The 20,679-nt window shown below is 33.3% G+C and overlaps 1 protein-coding gene across 3 annotated transcripts; it reads right to left on the bottom strand.

The window, feature by feature from the left end:
* Nucleotides 1–7,079: 7,079 nt before the first annotated feature.
* On the bottom strand, nt 7,080–20,511 carry LOC131167090 (nuclear transcription factor Y subunit B-1-like). 3 transcript variants are annotated; one of them, XM_058125888.1, is made up of 6 exons: nt 20,264–20,511; nt 19,879–20,160; nt 19,661–19,790; nt 18,751–18,834; nt 18,392–18,442; nt 7,080–7,406 (listed from the first exon to the last, which is right to left on the bottom strand). In XM_058125888.1, the coding sequence occupies exons 2-6, from the start codon at nt 20,094–20,096 to the stop codon at nt 7,356–7,358; spliced, it is 534 nt and encodes a 177-aa protein (XP_057981871.1). In that variant the 5' UTR covers nt 20,097–20,160; nt 20,264–20,511; the 3' UTR covers nt 7,080–7,355. The 3 variants fall into 3 exon arrangements, with proteins under 3 accessions (XP_057981871.1, XP_057981872.1, XP_057981873.1); XM_058125889.1 differs by having other exon boundaries at nt 19,879–20,109; nt 20,264–20,428; XM_058125890.1 differs by lacking the exon at nt 7,080–7,406 and adding an exon at nt 9,525–9,785 and having other exon boundaries at nt 19,879–20,109; nt 20,264–20,425.
* Nucleotides 20,512–20,679: the final 168 nt, after the last annotated feature.

Here is a 20,679-nt window from a genome sequence, read left to right as displayed (position 1 = left end):
TTTCATGTTTTCCCAAAAATCGAGGTAAGGATCCGATTTTGATTTCGATTGAATATTTGGATAGTAGTCAAAATTATAGTAAGATTATGCTCGGTGGTTTTTAGGTTTTGAGGATCCCAGGTTGTCGGTTTGGATCATTTCCGTACGTAGTTTCGTTTCAGGTTTAAGGTAAGGGGAATTTGATTACAACAATATTTTTGGAAAACTAAATCGCTAAAAAGTTAGGTTATGCTTATATGTATGATTTAACTGTTTATTTTCTAAATTCTACAGAGTAAAAATGCTGGTTTTATGATTTTTCGATTTTTGGTAAAAAAGAGGATTTTGGCATATGATCTCCAAATTTTACGAAAATTACTTATTTGCAATTATACTGTAGTAGGAGATGCTTGAATCATTTACTTTTTCATTTAAATAGTGTTTACTGGATTCTTTATCATTTAGCGGTTTTTTTGATTAAACTCGTGTGATATAAGTTGAAATGGAAATGTATGAATTTTCTATACTATGTATATGAGATATGGGAACTGAAGTTCAATTTTGCTATACTTAAATGTGAAAAAACAGAGGCCGATTATACACCGAGTTGTATCTGTAAAAAAGGTAAACTGAGCGGATGTGTGCCGGTTTATACCCGATGTGATGATTTGAATTTGTAAATATACTAGAATTGCATAGGTTAACTATATTTTGTTATAAATTGTACATATGATACTGGAACCATAGCTTGCTACCAAAAGAAGTTGAAAAAAACTTCAGTGATGGGTTTGAAAAATACTCTAAACTATTATAAGCACGGTTCCGATGCTAGCAGTACAATGCAACCACACATGAGGGATCAATGTGGGTACTTAAGATAGTTGACCTACATGGAGTTAGTAAGCTACTGGTAAAAATAAACAAGGGGACGGTCAGACTATAAAAGATGTTCGGTTTTGTCTGTACGAATAGGACACTGTCAGAGGTATCAGTGCACAACCCATGCCACGGAGGTAAACAAGAAAATTGTCATACTAAGCTGGTAGTTGTTCTAATATTCATATGCATGATTTAAATACTGTGTCATGGATGTTTTGTATGATACAGGGACAAGTTAGGTTACTTATTCACCCCTGCGTCCCATTATCGGGTTCGGGGCGTGACAGATTCTCTCTCTACCATTGATTATATATTTACTTTAGGTGATGATGTCGTTTGTTGGAAATCTAAAAAACAAATAACAATTGCTAACTCAACTATGGAAGCTGAGTTGTGAAATTCCATTTTGAGAAAAGTCAATATGATGGGGATCAACATGCCTTATGTATCCCTTTTACTGATATGATGATACATGGACGACCTCCCGATCTCCACTCCTTTGATGACATGGTGACACGTGGACGACCTCCAGATGTCCACTATTGTTTATATCTATTTTGCAGGATCACATGGGATTAATTGAAGATCATCTACTTCTTTGATGGAAGACTTTTTTATGTGAAGACTTTGCTATTGTGTTAATTTATATTTTTTGTGGATATGTTATTTCAAGATTATTAGGTGCTTGAAGACCATGCTTGAAGACCCAAGTGAAGTATTGAAGCAAAGTCCAACTCAAAACCCATGTGGCCCCCACATGGCTCCAATGGGTCCCACACGATTTTAGCCTTCCTTTTGGAATGTGTTTAAATTTCAAATTTGAATTGTAATAATGTAAGACAACCAAGTTTGACTTGTGTGCTTATGAGTTGGAGTTCCTTGTTTTTTAGTAAGTATTAATTGTGTTAGGTTAATAGTTGTTGAAAGTTGTTGAGAGTTGTTGTTGAAAGTTATTGAGAGTTGTTGTTGAAAATTGTTGAGAGTTATTGAGTGTTTAAAGCTATGTCTCCTAGGCTATGCCTATAAATAGCTTTCTTATTGTAAGAAGAAGAAAAGTTGAAGTTGAATATTGAAGAAGCATCTCTTTGCTTGAGCTTGTAAAGCTTGTTCCTCTCCTTGTGAGTGAGTAGTGTGAGGCTACGGCGTTCTCTCCGGAGATTAAGTGGTGAGAGACCGCTAAACTATCCAACGACTCCATCAACCCCTCCTCCATCTAATACTCTCACGGCCCCCATCAACACCATACGGCCAGCACCTTCATACACCCATACGACGATTATCATCTACACTTCATTGTTGCGTTCATCTTGTGATTCAAAGCTTGTACGAAGGACCAACGGTGTGACCTAACTACGTGTGGAACAATGTCAAGTCATCCAAACCAATATCTTGGTAACTTCAATACTTGTGCTTGAATCTTTTGTTATATCTTGTGGACCCTTGCTAGTAGATTAAAATCACATCTTTGAATAGCCCATTTGATCCATAGATTGCAATATTGGTACTTGTTAGTTAAAATCAATTGTATGAATATTAGTTTGCTAACATAGAACTTTAATTCTTGAATCTTTGAAATAACAACTTTTCAGTATATAACTTGATTCCTTTGTGAAAGAACCAATCGGGACTTAATTGCTGGACAAGTCATACACCTTTTCAAAATCCTTGAACATGTGAAATAAAACATGATTTATTGTGTTTATGTTCGGATAATTAAATTCTTAAATTAAAGTGTTTAAGTGTATGTGCTTGTGTGAGGATTGAATCGTAGGACATAGGTCGACCTTTCCCGTCCTACATCACAATACCACCTAACCTAATTAATTATGATAGCACAGTTGCAATTGGTAGAGTGCTTAGCCATTATTATAATGGTAAATCAAGACCCATTAGAAGGAAATACAGTATCGTGAGAACATATTTAAGTAGATTTACTAAGAATCCTGTAGATCTATTAACTAAGGCCTTAACAAGATAAAGGGCCTAGAAAATTGAGGGAAATAGGATTGAAGCCCGTAAAATTATAAACCACGTAGAAGGATACCCAACCCAAGGACCAGAGACCTTGTAATTGTGTTTAATGGGAAGAACAAATCATATGGTGGTTGTAAGAAAATGCACTATTATCTTAAACTCATCCCTATGGTGTAAGTGCATTGAACCTATAATGGGAAGGTTGAGTTTTTAAGACTTTTAACGATAATCTGTATCATTTATGAGTAGGGTATTAGAGTTGTAAGATCACTCTAAACAGATTTCACCTATGTGAGCATGAGAGTGGGGCTACTCTGTATGAGAATTGAGCTTATTCTCAAATATGCTCATGAAACTAGGAATATTATAAGGCTGGAACGTGTTCATTGTTAAAGTTCATGTTAACATTTAGATCATTATGTGCGAGCAAAAATTCTTTATTCCCTCGGCAATCATAGTTCAAGTCTAAGACAACTATCGACTTTAGAGCAAAGATTATTATTCAGAAAGTAAAGGTTCAATGCGGAGCAGACCTTCATTATGCATAATCATCCCTTTTTGGTGGTTAAAATCTCTACATTAATGTTGCATCTATATATTAAAATAAGGGAATCTTGTTAGTTTATTTTAATTTTATATTACCAAAGAAGATTAATCATCTTGGAATTAGACTTTATTTAATTGAGTTCTTGGAAAAGGAATATATATTGGAGTTAGGTTTTTAGTTAATTGAATCTTTGAAAAGGGCATGTATCTTGAAGTAAGTCTTTGGAAGAGCACAAATTAGAGTTAGATATTTATTTATTTAGGTTTAGGTTTTTTATGTTTCCTAAATTCAATATATTAATTGGACCTTATTTTTAGGACCATGAGCCTTTATATACTCTAAGGCATTGGCTCTAAGATACATCTCTACATACAATTCCCTTCACATCACATTTATCATACTATCCTATCGTCCAAGTATAAAGGGGTTGACAACTTAAAAAATGTGTTCTTTGTGAAATTTTGGACTTTTCCGTTTGTGTAAAATTAGATTGAGTCATACAATTAAAATCAGACTATTGTATCTTGGAGGAGACAAGTCAAATTGAACTTCTACTACACCAGTTCATGTGTTTAGTCGAAAAATCGCAGAAGACTTGAATGTCCTTAAAGAGAGCAATATATTGGTACTCAGCCTTAATAAGAATCATGTTTATATTCGTGTTTGTGTTTGATTTGTATTTAAGTTTTAAATAGTTATACTATATTTCCTACCAAGTTTATATTATATTTTATTTTAGTTTACACAAATGTAAATTCAAGATTGTAAGTTCATATTTCCAAACACAAAATAAGAAAGTGAGAGAAAGATTTTAAAGGTCCTTATCCACGAAGGTTTTTAATTCGTTGATTACAAAAATGATTGCTTCAATGTTTGAAGTTATTAAAGTATGATAAATACTTAAAAAGGTCGTCTATAAGAAATCCCCATCAATTGGAGGGTGTTACACTAGTATCTAATGACTAGTGCGGACCCATAATGTTGAGATATAATAAAGCATATATTATACAATTAGACAGTCAAATCATACGCATTTAATTAAATTAAGGCAACAATCAAATTCTTAAATTGTGATCCTTTTTTAAAAAAAGTTCAACTAATTATTTCTATGTATTGTGCCAGTACAAATGTTTATATGTTATTTTAGGTAAATTCATATATATATATATTAGTTGAGGCCTACAAGATATTTAATATTTTAAATTTGGAATTATTTTTCATATTGCATGGTTTAAAAACATGTTATAATAAAAAATTAAAATTTTTTATTGTGTTAATGAAAATTCAAGGTTGAGGCGCGTGAAGTTAGATGAACAGGTGAAGAGAGTAAAGGGGTAGTTTGGTCAAAGATGGGACAAATGGATGAAGCCACGTGAGGGAGGCTGGCCAGATGTAAATTATGACTATTGACTCTCCCCCACTCTGTATTTTAACGTGGCCAGCTGTATGCCAATCTGTACATTTTATATATATATATATATATATAAAAGGTTAGAAGCTCAAATTTTGTACAAGTTTTGGGTTTGACCCACACCTCCAAAAATAATAATAAAAATAATAATACGAATAATAAGCCATAATATGTAATACTCAAATATATGAAATATATTTCATCGTTACATTATTTAAAATCTTAATTCTTAGTATATTTATTATTTTACTTAGCATAGGGTAATTTTTCTTCACATGCACAATAGCAGTATACATATTTTTGAGCGTCAATTTAATTTAAAAAATATTTTAATAAGTGGAATCGAGTGTTAATTTTGTTGTTTGCTCTTCGGTAATTGTATATATACATGAAGAAGACGTACATATGACACGTGTCCTAGAGAGAGAGAGAGAGAGAGAGATGGACATGGAACAGGTGGATGGATGATGAGCTGGTGGGGGGAGGAACCAGTCAAATGATGGTCACGTCGTGGCATCAGCCCCAGGCACGTGCACTTTTTATGCCTCCACTCCTAATCATCACGTGCTCCCTCACATAAGAGAGAGATGTTGACCATTTGACCGGGCCACGATTGCCTAGTAGCTCCATACCCCAAACACTACTGTATCTTCATACATAAGTTTGAAGGAGTTAAATAAATATGATGCCTAAAGAAATTTAAGAAAATCCTCAAAACATTAAGCCAACTTTGCATGTTCTCATCAAATTTAAAGAAAAATTTAATAAATTTTTTAAATTTTAAAAGAGATTTACATTTTATTTTATCAAATTTATATATATATATATATATATATATATAAAATCAATACTTATTATACTAGTATAGAAGAAATGATGTCATTTTCTTCTATTAGAATAGTAAGAATACTTGGAGCCATAAAATTAATCACAAAATTTTATTAATTTATGTCTATAAATTAAATTAAAGCAAATTATTCTAAAGCATAATCACAAAGGTTTTGAATTTGAAAGTGCAAATTTGAACAAAATGTACTATAAAATATTATATTAAATTTTGTCAAAATCTATCTAAATTCAAATTTAAACATAAAATTCATAGTTTGAAGTGCAACATTAAAGTAAACCTACCTTATCTTAAAAAGAAAAAAAATAGGCTACTTATACTTTAATTTATGACAAATCCAATTATTACCTACTTCATATTATTTAGATTTTAATGAACCGAACCATATCTATCTCCTTTATTAGGTATAATATATATATATATATATATATATATAAAATATCTAAATTCACATTCAAGATCAGATCCACTACTCTTAAGCATAGGATAATTATATTTATATTTATATTTAATAACATCCATCATCAGTCAAAGTTTCATCAATGAACCTCTTGAATCTTAGAAATGACCCACTATCCACCCAAATTATGTTGTATTTTTCCAACCTAAACATTCATTTTTCCAAATCTATTGTAGAAATTTATTTAAAAATTCAATGAATTTATCACTCACAATTACTCAGGTAAGAACAAGGACTGGAAAGTCAAAATAAGTGGCTTCATTGAAAATATAAAAAAAAGTTAGTGAACTCATCTGATGGAAAATCTCACTTTTTGGTTGTTCTCTAAAATTCCAATTCCAATTGCTGTTTTCTCTACATTCTTAGAACAGTTAACCCCCTACACACCTCTTTGTTAATGTTTCAAGTAGACTTGCAAGTACCAACAAATAACTATAACTCCTCCTCATGCTCTAATAGGTCCCCAAAACATCTAAGTCACCATTCTCTTATATTTAGTGCTATGTTATACTACTCATCCACCTTAACATTACCATTTTAACAAATTTTACTTTTTGTATGCTTTATTTCTTAGTTACTGGAAGCACACTTGGCATTATAGCACTTTTATAAAATTTTCATTTTAATTTTTAAAAGTATCCTATAATCATAGGACACACTCAACACACTCTTTCATTTTACCAAACTTATTTTAATTTTATATATTACGTTTCCTAGATTTCCCTTTCCTTTTACATAATAAATCCAAGTTATCTAAATCTATTAGTACCATTAATCTCTTTACTATCATGTTAAATATCCTTTTCACTACCACTCCTACAATTATATTTCATATATTCTATCTTATAATTTATTTCTACTTATCCTATACCCTTTCGACTCTAACATGACTTTCTAAATTAACTTAAATTCCACCACTCCTATTAATACCACCGGCAAAAAACATACATATTGCAGAGTTATACTTCTATACATATAAAGATTTCTAGCGAGTATCACACAAACTATATTATGAGTCAAATTTACAGCCATGATCAAAGCATTTCACATTTTCAGCAATGAAGCAAAAGAAACGGGAAAGTTGAAAACAAAAAGAAATAATATAAGGGACCAAAAATATATAATTCTTTGGTAGGGGGGAAGAGGACCAGAGAGTCCAAATCTAACATAATAAGAATGGGTTTCAGAGAATTGTTGGAACAGCAATGGCCGCCTGAATCTCACCCATATTGCTGGAAGAGAAGGCGGAAACCTTCCTCTACTCTGTGCCTCGCATGGGAGGTAACATCAGATGCTGCTGCGCCTGCGGCTGCTTACATTTCAAGCCAAAAAAATACAATCTCCGTCATCATTAGCAGTTGTTCAAAGCAAACAAACTATAGCAGCAAGGGAAGAAACCGTCACCCTTATTTTTTAAAGATTGAAGGGCAGGGGGGCAGAGTTCACCAACAAAAATAACACTAATAATAGATTTCCTGTTAAGCAATTAAAACTAAAAAACACTTCATTGCCTGCAAATCTAAAGACAGTAGGAAGGATCAAACATGAGTTCAGAAGTCATGTGACATTTTATTACAGCATTATATAGGAGCAATCAGTTAAGTCAATTTTATGATATTCAACTGAGTAACGTACAGCTGCTATCCGTTGCAAGAAACTTTTCCCATTATAAACTCTCAGACAGCAATTTCAATTCTGATGGTCACAAAACTTACCGTACAGTGACAAGGTTATGCAATCCTCAGTGAGTGCACTCTCCAAGTTAATGGGCTTTCCCCGGACATGACTTCTCTAGTTGCGTGTTCAAAATCTTCAGTCTCAGGATAGTTTGTTCAGAGGTTGGAGTTCTCAGCCAACAATCCTTGCTGAATTCTCCACAAGAATTTTGATTTTACACTTTCACTAATATTTAATTTTTCATAATTTTTAGTCATAATAAAACAAACTCTCATTTTTTATAATATCTAATAAAAAAGAAAAATATAAGAGAAAATAAGTTTCCTAGAAGATAATATGGGAAACAATCATATCCTGACTACCGCCTGGGAAGAAGCAATATGCAAGTTCAGATAACCTTCAGAGAAGAAGTTGGATTTTGACAAATGCTGGGGGATGATATGGAAAACAATCATCCTGACTACTACATGGGAAGCAATGTGCAACTTCAGGTAACCTCCAGAAAAGAAGCAAGGACGAGTAGGAGATAGTCCCTGCCGCTGGTGAACTAAAATGCTATGCTCCGACTATGATGGGGAAGCACAGTGCTTCAGTATAGGCAATTCCAATAGAGCTTTGGGATTGGAGACGGAAAAAGCAGCCAGCATGTCCATATTCTTCGATGATACAGAGGCATCCAGTAGGACATTATAGATTTTTTTTATTTTTTGCACATGGGTTAGCACGCATTTGGTGCCCTTATTACACACTCCCAATTATCAACAAAAAAAAAATTCTAAAAAGGATGTCTATATCCATAAACATAGTTATTTCCAAATTTTATTTAGCACTAATGGAACTTCAAAAGGAACATGCCCACAAAAGTTTTTTATGCAAGTGTAAACCTGTGTTTCAGTTACCATCTTTGAATGGATCTCCCATTGTTTTTTTATGTGTATTTAGCAAACTTCCTCTCTCCTAATTAATTAACACAAGAAGAAATTTGCTAATCAAGGAGGCCTTTTGGAAAACAAACAGCTCCCCCCCCCCCCCCAACTCTTTCAAAAATATAAAAAATAAATAAAACAAACTTCAAGGTACTCATTTCAGAGAGGTATCAACCAATTCAATGAAACCAATTCTTTAAATGTGTATAAGCAACCCAAACAAATAATGAAGAGATCACCAAGAAAAACACAAGCAGAACAATCAATTCAATGAAACCAATTCTTTAATCTGTAAACTACTTGTTGGTCATTCAAAAAATACTAGCTTGAATTCATTAAAGAAAGCATGCCAAGAGAGAGTTCAAATATTACCAAGTTCAATATATTTTCACAACATAAGATGCAAATCTCAATTAATTCAGAATGTTCCAGATTCAGGACTAATATTAAGACATTTATTTTCATAAAAACATGCACTTAAAATTTTCTAATCAAATATAGCTTGAGATTCACACATCAAAAAAGCACAAGCCTCAATACGTATCTGGCCTCATGGTGTTCTGTTCATGCCTCATCTTGAGGCAAGCCTTGATTGAGCCTTTTAAAACATAGAACTGATCAAAAGGCGAAAGGAACTTAAAGAAAGAACCACCCACACAATCCAAAATGCCATATGCAGCACAAGAAGTTCAAGGACTAAAATTTCATCTCCTGAAGCAATACCATGGAATAATAAATTTTGGAGACGACACTCCAAGCTTGACTCTAATATCTTCACTAAAGAAATCCCTCTAGTTACTTAAATGTGAATGAGACATCAAATCAGAGGAAAGTTGTATATTTCCCAAATTTGTACTATAATAATTTTTTTTTTTTTTAAAAAAAAAACACAAAATGAATGTCAAAGCTAAACTTTGATGGCATCCCACAAATTATAAAACATCTTGTGCGGCACATTGAAGAGATCTTAAGCCTACAAAAAATTAGGCTCTAACTGACACATCCATATGTTGCCATCTTCCTTCACCAAAAATTCCAAAGAATTCAGTGTGTCAGGGCAAGAAACCTTAAAAATGATGCTGTTCCTGCTTCAAAAGAATGATGAAATCTTAAAAATAAAATTAATCATTTTGTCAACACGAAAATCAAGTTACATAGAACTATCATAATCATTTTGCCAACATGAAAATCAAGCAACATAATGAATTGCAACAATTGTGTTTGTTAACAATATAGGGGAGGTGGAGGAGACAGTAGCAGTGACTGACAATGTCAACAATGTTTTAATATTCACGTCAATGAAACAAAGAGTAAAGAGATGGTAATGTCTGGGTGGCATTGTTGATACTTGGTGACATAGGCACGCATGGTTCTAGTAGAAGCAATAGGACAACAGGAGTATCGGAAGAGACCTAGACACTGGTTTAAGTTTACCAAAATTTCAACTTAAGCAAGATGGAAAGATATCCCAAATTCATTCTCATAATTTTTTAAAGTAACAACTTGTTACATTTCAAAATTACAAAAAAAAAAAAAAAAGTGAAAATCCATTCTCCAAGAATGCATGATTTGACTCATTTACATGAATGGAATTTTGGTAGAGCATTTTTTACTACAATTACCACAATGCAATACCGAAGTTGCAAAACTTGTATGCCCCCCACTCAGTACAATCTTAAAAAGCTTTGACAATGAGCTCAATTTAAATTTAGGCAATCAGAGGACCATCAATACGCAAACAAACATAATTTTTTCACAACATTTTCTTTAAAGTAGAAATATCTTTAACTAAGTTTCAAACTAAAATGTCGAGGCAATGAGTTTGGATGGCTCTTGATAAAGCAATAAAGCAACAAGAGGGTATTACAATAATTTGAATGAATCAGTTCCAAAACCTTTAAAAAGATTGCATTGCTGACCAAATCTCTCAATTAAGCTTCGAGCTAAGCTGTTGAGAAATAATATCCCAAACTAAATTCAATAACCAATGCTGTTTACTAAGATCCCTGCACAAGGCCAAATTGGCTCATGTTCTTAGACAGTATAGCTCTTGATGGAAGGAGAGACATTAAACTTGGAATCTGCTCATGCCTGAAGGCATGAGTTTGGAGTTTTTAAGATCTAGCAATCCACTTCAAGAAAGGGAATGAGTGTTGATCACAAATAATTTGTTACTTAGAACAATTGTTCATCACATAATTTCAATAAAATTTCAAAGAAAACACAATCAAAATCTGCTCATGCCTAAAGGCACAAATCCATGCACTCAGGTAAGCCACAATGTCGAATAAGAACTATGAAACCAACACAAATTCCCTTATAACTAGCCAGGTAAATGCCTTAGTTAACGGCACAAGGCAATCGTGCCCTCAAGTGTGCCCAAAGTGATTATCAAAATTACTCCACTCAAACAACTTATGGGCCTGTTTAGTTGTGATAAACATTTTCCGTATTTCAATTTTTAGTTTTGCAAAGAAGTATAAAAAATTTAGCTTATTTTTTAATTCCCTCTCTCATAAACATTTTCCCCTCCTCTCAACCAAGAATTCCTTTAATTTATCAAGTGAAGCATCTCCTCTCCCTTGCTCCATCAAACAGATCCAACCAAAACCCCTCATTTTGTTTCCCTACATTTCAATAACCCCCTATGCACAAAAGAGAGACATAGTCTTCATGATGTTTTGTCTGTTCTTAACAATAGAGAAACTTTGAGTAAAAATCTTTGTTTTGTTTTTTGTTGTTTTGTGAGAATCAATTCAGCACATATGCATTTTTCAATTTTCTGTTTTCAATTATATAAAATTTCCCTTTCAATGATATACTCAAGTCAGTGCCTTTGTCACACTCAGTCCCAAGTGAATAACATCATCTTGGTGCCTTAGGGTGTCTTCCACCTTCAACAATGGGCATGGAGGTATCACATCTACCAACAATTGCCTGTAGCCCATTTTCAAGCAAAGAATACAATCAGATTTTTCATCAGTATACTACAATTTCCACAATAAAGGCTAAAAGCTAATCCTCTAAAAAGCTCAATTGAGACTCGTCTCAAGGCTAGGCATGCCTAAATTAAGGCTCAATCTACTCCCACAAAGGCTAACACAGCACATGTTGACACATACGCATTTTGTGTGTGATATTCTCAAGTTTAACTCCAAGTTTATATAAAAAAATAAATCATAATATGAATTGATTTCTAAAACTCTTGAACCTCAACATTGAGAGTTGTATCTTAGATCTTGAAAATAATTTGAACTTCATAATGTTATATCATTTGTCATGATTTACACAATGAATTCAAATCAGCAATTTTTGAATGGCTAACAAGTAGTTTACAAATTATATTTGATTTCTTTTTACATTATATTTGTAACTTTCTTAACTTGTTCTTTATTATTAAATATATATGTAATTTATTTACATATTTTTATCTAAAAATAAAATTCTAAAAAGGTTTACACCCCACAACACCTCAAGGCTTACGCCTTACCTCTTAAAGGTTAAAATGCCTTGCCTTATGTCTTTGCCTCTTAAAAAATTGCCAAAACATATACAATTGTGGGATAAAAAGTAAAGCTTTAACGTATTAAATTTGAGAATAAAAGGATGTCTAGGTAAGAATTTCAGAAAAATGCAATTTGGCTAGACTTACAAACATGAATGAAATTTCATTGAGACAAAAATATAGAGCTTTGTGGATCTAGAGGGTAGAAACCCAAGGGGGCCATTTAGTTGTGGAAAACATTTTCCGTTTCCTTTTTTTATAGAAGAAGATAATTTATTAAAAGTGGAGAAAAGGGAGTACAAAATATGGAGGATGAGGAATCCTCTCCAACCAGCTAAAAAGGCTATAAAAAACTATAGGTGACAAGGAAAAAACCAGCATATGAACAGCAAAATATGATACAAACAAAAACCCATTACAAAAGTGCTACCTTCCAGTCTCTAATGAGGCCAAACAGTGGAAAACCCCTAAAGAAACCCAATGAGTGCGCCCATAAAGAGGTAAGGAAAGTCACTCTATCCATAGTTGTTAGAGTCTTATGATTCACAATTCGATTCATACAATCTGTATCAATTCCACACCAAATTGTTCGAATCTTACTAGTGAATCTAAAAAGAAAACTGAATCGTTGCCGAATATATCAATTCACCTCGTGAATCTATTGCATCGATCCGAATCTATCAATTCACACGATTCTAGACATATCATATCATGACAAATCCAACCAGTTTAAATCCTCAAAGACAACATTTTTTTTTTTTTACTACTTTTATGTTTTCATGATTTCCTTCCATTCCTTGTTTACAATGTTTATGATAGTTTTGTGCTTAAAAAGAGAAAATAGAACTTTAGGTCTTATATTGCCTTCACAAAGCCATTCTTCAATCTATGAGTATAGTATTTAGCCATTAAGAAGGGGCAAAACAATCACCAAGGTGCTACTCATGTTACATTCTGTTGCTAAGATTCAAAAGTTAGTTGTTTTAGTAGTCTGTTCAATTATTTATATTTCTGTAGGTTAATTTTTTTTCTTTTTAATCCAAGAAAAGAATATGCATAAAATATTGTTTTTCTAAATTGATGATAAACACCAAAAGTTCAATTTTTTATTATATTTCTTGATTCCTTCTATTGAATAGAATAATGTTCATTATTTTATTAATATTTCCTAATTCATTCTCTTACTTTTCATTTTTTTAGGGAAAGCATACACATGACATGATTTTTTTATTATCAAAATTTAAATTATGTATTTCATAAATTTTCTTGTTGTTTTTATATCAATATATGCATGCCATTTAGAATTGATTTTATAAATTTTACAGAATCTTACGATTCGATTCTTGATCCCAAAATTGGAAATTACATTTCACAATTCAAATCTTAATTTGACAACTATAACTATCCCTTCCAATTTTTAGTTTTCAAAAGAATTATAAATATTTTAGTTTTTCATGAGTTATATTGAAAAGGTAAAAATAAAGAGTTTGTTACTTTGCTTAAATGTGCAAAAAAAAAAAAAAATTCATTTTCTATTTCTAGATTTTAAAATAATTACAAGAAAAAAAACTTGTTTTTCAATTTTCCAAAAATTGTATAAATTATAGATTTTGGGGCTTAGATTTGGATTTGTGTGGATTCTATACGTTTTATACACACAAACCCAAGATCCGAATTTCATGCTTTCATCCTCACATATGTAAAGTAAGTTAGAAATTTTAAAATTAATAAAAAAGATGTTTCCCAACTTTTGTATATAAATTAGGAAAGTTAGAAAAAAACAAAAAAAAGGTCACTTTATTGTAATTATTTAAAAATTTTGAAATGGAAAATAAAACTATATTCATAAGAAAATCATACAAAAACTGTTTCTTTTTTGTTCATTTATTTCATAAAATTGTTGTAAAAATGAAAAATTAGCTAACTTTTTTGTCATTCTTTGGAAAATTAAAATTGAAAATGAGAACTACTTTCGACAACTAAGCAGGCCCTTGGTATTTTCATAGGGTTGCTATTTATTGCAGAAATACAGTTCCCAGCAATAAAGGCTAAAACATGCAATTGTTGGATTAAAAATAAATTTTAATGCATTCAACTCAAGAAGAAATAGGTGCCAGGTAAGAACTTCAGAAAAATGCAATTTGACCAGGACTTAAAGAAATGGAGGAAATTTTGAGGAGACTAAAATATAGAGCTTTGTGGATCCACAAGGCAGAAATGCCAGGTATTTTCACAGGGTTGCTATTTCTTGCAGAAGATACAAGGAGAGGTGTTTGAAGAAAAGATGCTTATTGACAAATCACTGAATACGGTGAAAATCATTTTGAAGAAACATGCAGCTGGAGGCCAAAGTTAGGCAAGTTACTTTGTTGCCAGACTGGGTAGGGGCTAGGGAAGTGGCAGATGCTGGAACTCCCTTCCTCTAAGAAGAAGAAATGCTTAGTGCCCTCAAAGATTTGGAAGGGAAAATACCTAGGTCCTGACGGTCCCAAAATGGAATTATTCCAAACCACACTGGGATCTCTCTCTTCTCTTTCTCTCCCTCAAAATTTATAGTATGGCTGCCTCTATTTTGCACAAGACAAGAAAGTTTATTTAGTTGCTGCCCTTTGCTCTTAAAAAAAAAAAAAAAGTTGTTCTGGAGATATTAAAGACTGCAGACTCATGAGTCTTGTGAAGAGTGTATATAAAATGAGACTTAATAAGGTTGTCGCTAAGGTTATCAAGAGCAACATGCATTTCTTGACAATACTCTTTGAAGGATTTGGGAAACAATGGAGAATGGACATGAAGATGCATGATTCCAAGGTTTTTGAAACAGCGGCAATTAGCCAATTAGTGTAACAGTAACAGTTGCAACCATTGTGATGTAACAAACACTGCGTCTATGAATTCATATGGGTTCACATGTTTTGATCCCAGATTCCTACATATGCTTTAAATGATTTTTAATAAATTTAATCAGTCTAAATATAACATCTACTATATGCATTGGATGTTAGCTTGGTTTCTTTCGTTGCAATTGGAAAGAAAAAGAATGCATCTTCTACTTTTCACTACTTTATTGATTATATGTGAAAATCTGAACTAAGAAATCATAAATATACCAAAATATAAAATATTGAATATTCATATTTCAAACAAGTTCATATAGCACAGCAACTGTGTTATTCGTCTCCAAATTTGGTGAAAGTACAAAAAATAAAATTGAACTTACAATATGTAAATACTGCATGTAATGTTAATGGGAGAAAAGGTTAGGTCTATCTATAGTAATTAAAGGTATAAATGCTAAATATCAAAGTAAATAAAAAATTATTTAAAAAAAAAATTATTAATGAAAATAAAACAACTAAAAACTGAGTTTTAAGCTTTAATATAGTAAAAAGAATGAAAAGAAAATGCAGGAAAAAGTGACTCAAAAAGCTATTCTAATCATTCATAGATAAGTGATGTTGGGTAAAATTAAGTGCTGAATATTAAATTCAAGTCTAATTCTATGAACAACTTCTGAATTTTAATGTGAATCAATCACTGAACTGAATAATAAATTATTTAAACTGTTTGGTATCTAATATATTAATGTGCTATTTTCCAATTTTAACCATTTGAATTGAGCAGATCTGTTCAATGAAACTCATTAAATGCATAAATCAAATTTATTAATTTAATATAAATAATATGCTTCTTATCATATATATATATATATATATATATATATATAGTGATTTATAAATAAAAAATAATATAGTTTCTTGTTAGACTAAAATAAACCCAATTATTTTAATATAACAATATTTCAAGTCATGGATCATCATTGACAGGTCTTATGCTGGCAGTATATTACATGTGCGTATGAATATGTGCATGTGTATGTATGCGTATGCATGCATTATTAATTAGTTTTCATAGGGACAAGTGATAAGAAAAATTAATTAAAATTTCAATAAGTAAAAAATAGTTAACATTTAACAAACAATACACATCGGTGGAATGTTGAAGAGAGAAGAAGAAGAAGAAGAAGCAAACTGCTGGAGAGGGCAAGCTAGTACACATTTGTCATTGAAGGAGATAACTGGAGAGGGTGTTAGACTGGCCACAGCTCTCTCATTTGGGGTGTTGATTGTTGGGCTATCATTTTTATCTTCCATAAGTGGTAAAATGGGAAGTGACGTATGCATTTTCCCTTTTTCCAAATCAGATCCGAGAATATGCCTATCAATTTTAATAAAATTAAGAGTTGCCTGCAAACGATCTGGCATCTGACTGATCAACTCAGCCAGCCTCTGTTCAAAAGCTATCAAATAAATTCCCCCCTTGTCTAACAATGTAGCACCCTATAGAATTTTTTTTAAAACATAATAAAAGAATCTATATTAGAAAGAAAGAAGAGAACGTACAACACATGGAGACAAGGAGTCTGCCAAATAACAACAAAAGGAAGGGTCATTCACTGATCAGAAAAGCTTGTCGGAGGGAAAGGACAGCCAAGAGAAGTCATCTAAGAAGATTCCTGTGTGCGAATATCAATTGAAGCGTGAAGAAGTCGAGAACGAACAAATTTGGTCAAAGGTGAAGAGAGATCAGAGAAGTGGCAGCTCCTCTCTTCACTTTCTGCTAAATGAAGTCCCTTTTGAGCCCAAATACATTCTTTTGCTTATGCCTTCTGATAAGAAAATATATATATATATATATATATATATATGTGTGTGTGTGTGTGTGTGTGTGTGTGTGTGTGTGCGTGCTCCCATTATGCAAGTGCACCTCCTTTGACAAGGTGCCAAAGGTGCGCGCCTTTTTCTCTTGATTGTGTACCTTGATGTGTCTTGGCCCCAAAATGCCCAGAGGCAAAATTGCCTTTTAAAGCAAATGATCATTTTAGTTATGCAAAAGAAGATCTTAAACTGAAGATGAGATGTGTTTTATTTTACTGAAAAGCCGTTTCAAGTATGAATTTAGGGTAAAAATGAGATCATCTTTTTGTGGGAGAGTAAGGAATGTGAAAGGCTTGCTAGTATTATTGGTTGCAAGAAAAGTTACCTCACCTAGACTTGCTTATTCTGGGCTCACTTTGAGAGTGAAACTTAAAGATTTTTATCTTGGACCAATCACTGAGAAGTTTGCAAAGAGGTCAGTAGGTTGGAAGGGGCAGTTTCTTTCCAAGAGCAGTAGCCTCATAGATTTTGCCCAAGAGTTCTTTGGCTAATCTTCCTATTTATTTCATGTCCCCATCCTAATTGCCCACTTGGCAGGAAAGGTTTCTCCAAAACAATTTCAAAGGGAACCAAAAGTACATTCAGTGATATGGGGGATAGTTAAACTGCATGTCTGGGGGGTCTAGAAGTTTGGACCTTATGAATAAGGCTCTTCTAGGCAAATGGTTGTGGAGATTCATGCATGAAAGAGACAACCTATGGAGATTAGTGGTTGCTACTAAATTAGGCGAGGCCCATAATAGGTCTTGCTTATTCATAAAAGAATACATAAAAAACAATTTCAACGATACTCCTCTTGTCCCCATAAAACAACACAAATAAACAAAACGATAATTTCAACGATAATCCTCTAATCCCCATACAGCAGCTCAAATAAACAAAACATAAACAAGAAACATATTTCGCGTATTCATAAAAACCTAAACATATAAATATTATGATGATCCTTCCTCTTTTACAAAAGTAGCAAATCAAGCTCCAAAACCTTATCTTTGGAGCCTGATCGTCCACATTTTTCACCCCAAAGGTTGCCCCTTAATCTTGATTGCTTAACATAATCTAATGAGATGCCATGTGCATATCATCTTCAACCTCTAAACCATTCAAGTGAGGCACGTTTGGCTGCAGATACTGCCCATGTAATTGCCAATCATTACTGTATTGTTAGCTCTCCTAAATTCTTTCCATTGCAACAATTAGAAACTCAATTACTCAAAAACAAAAAATTGGCATCATCAAATTCTAAAAGCAAACCTAAACAAACTTCAGAGCAAATAAAATTAAAGCTAACTATGTCAGCACAATGTATTAGTTAATGTTTTTTCTCTTTAAAAGGAAGCACAAAATAGCTAATCCAATTTTTCATTGCAAATGATTCCCTAAACTGCCAGTTCCAATATTTAACCATTACAATTTATACTTCCACGTTTTTTATGAAATAAAAAACTCAGAGAGAGAAAGAGAGCATTACTTGTGAATTTGCATAGGTCATTCCTTGTGTGAAAGATCCTTGATGAACAAACTGCAAGAAGCATTCATCACAAATGTAGTAAGTTTAAAAGTGATAAGTTGATCAATAAAAAATTAAAGGAATGAAAAGCCTCTGGTACGATCTCAACGAGGGTGAAGGGAGTGGAAAGATGAAACTTATGCATCTATTTGTATCTCTGTTCGAGTAAGAAAACGAAAAAGCTCATAATTTCTTGGGAAACCAATCCATTTATAAGAAAGTTTCAGTACTTCCCCTTCCCTGCTTTCATCATTCCAAGATTCAAGCATTCTAACAGAGCCCAATGGACAATTTCTACAAGAAAGATGTCTAGGATGCACCTGTGCATTTGGGCCAGGATGACCACCAACTGTATCCTTTTTAGCAGACCCTTCCCCACCCCTAGCAGATCCCTTGGTGTCACCCTGTCAAAGGTCACAATTGGCCAAAGTTATGGGTCACAATATAAGATATGAGAAAATAAATAAAACTAATAAATGGAACAAAGTTGTATAAACAAAAAAAAGGAAAGAATGACAATGTATAGCAGATAGTTTACATACCTCCATCTGATATCGCAGTCATTCCCAACATAACAACCAAACAAATTTAAACAAGAAAGGAGTTAGAACAAACTCAAAGCAGCATACTATTAACATATGAACTAGTACAATTGATTTCGTTTATGAGGATATGTCATAAAAAGCAATAGAGTCAAAATTTTGATCCTCAATTTTTTCATTATTTGGGACCCAAGAAATGTAACCTTAATCGGTGAAGCCAAGAGCGGCCAATGCAATTTGTTGAGTTGATTTACATTTCATTTTCATTTTGCAACTTATATTCCTTGATTTTCTGAAAATTAAATTGATAATAAAACTTCAAAAACAAATCCTCATCTCAGATTAAGCATCAAGCAGCTGATGGGTATGCGCACACACCACACAAACAAGAACACAGGTCTTGCGTTTAGTGGCCAAAAAAAAAAAAAAACTGAGTATAATCAAAATATTCAACGCTTAAATTTTCTTTTATGTTGTCCCGATCCTCAATAAAGCAAAAGCATCATCGAAAATGGGGCTACTAGTTTTATCAGTCAGCGAAGTGGAATTTGTTTTTCTTGCGTCCCATGTAATGAAAACCAAAAAAAAAAAAAAAATTCCAATTTCCCTTTATTTCGCTTTTTCTTGCATTTCCACTCTTTTTTCGGCAGCTAAACGGAGAATCAGCCAACGAAAATGGATAATTTACCTCTCTGTACCTATTCAGGTACACCCGGAGCGGCTCAATGTAGTCCTCAAATCCCAGCGTCGCCATCGCCCATAGCAGATCATCGCCATTAATAGTCTTCCTCTTCTCCTTCTGGCATTTATCGCTCGCCCTGCACAGAAAATCTTAAAAAACACTTCCACAAAAAAAAGGGGCATATTTTTAGGCACATGCACAGCAGAATAAAACAGATCGCGTACTCGCTAGTGATGAAACTGATGAACTCCGACACGCATTCCTGCACAGTGTCCTTGGCATCCTTCGCGATCTTGCCGTTCGCGGGCAACGCCTTCTTCATGATCCGGCTGATGTTCGCGATCGGAAGGAAGCGGTCCTGCTCGCGAACCGAAGAACGAGGGCTCTGGTCCCCGCCGCTCTCGTGGCTCCCACCGGCGGGACTCCCCGGAGCATCGGCCATCGTTGTTGACTCCCTGGTTCAAGAATCAATCGATCGACTAAAATCACCCAATATCCTAGAAACCCTAGGCCCGCCATGAACGCAACGAAACAGATATTTTAGACAGAGAGCGAGAGAATGTCTGTGTGTGTGTGTGTGTGCGTGAGAGAGAAAGAGAGAGAGGTTACCGGTGGATTTGTATTTGGCGCGCGACGAAGAGAAAGAGAGAGGGATTGGTGGAATTGTTTTTGGGGGGAGAGAGAGAGAGGGAGAGAGAGATGGAGATCGGACGATGGAGGAGAGAGGAGATTGGGGAGAACTGCGATGAGAGTTGGAGCTTTTGGATTTTGCTTATCAGCGCCGTTGGTTGTTTGATGCGTTATATAGGCCTCCCACGCGCTTTTTGACCTCGCACATTATTGGTTGTTACTTGTGTGAACACTCCTACCACTGCGTTTGGTTATTGGGAAATAATGCGAAACGTAATGGAATAAGATTAAAGAATGACGATCATAAAATTACCTACTACTCTCCATCTCCCACATATAATACTACTTCCTATACCAAATAAATGTAAATAAATAAATAAACTAATTTCAACAGA

The sequence above is a fragment of the Malania oleifera genome, chromosome 10 (genome assembly GCF_029873635.1).
Source record: "Malania oleifera isolate guangnan ecotype guangnan chromosome 10, ASM2987363v1, whole genome shotgun sequence".
NCBI lineage: Eukaryota > Viridiplantae > Streptophyta > Magnoliopsida > Santalales > Ximeniaceae > Malania > Malania oleifera.
This window is presented reverse-complemented; position numbering and strand designations above follow the sequence as displayed.

Bases quoted from the DNA above. Each gene is read 5' to 3' on its own strand.
- LOC131167090 (XM_058125888.1), bottom strand. From the start codon at position 20,096: ATGGCCGATGCTCCGGGGAGTCCCGCCGGTGGGAGCCACGAGAGCGGC. The intron at 18,443-18,750 runs GTGCATCCTAGA...TGCTTCTTGCAG, and splicing joins ATCCTGGCCCAAATGCACAG to TTTGTTCATCAAGGATCTTT. The intron at 7,407-18,391 runs GTAATGCTCTCT...AAATGTAAGCAG, and splicing joins TGACCTATGCAAATTCACAA to CCGCAGGCGCAGCAGCATCT.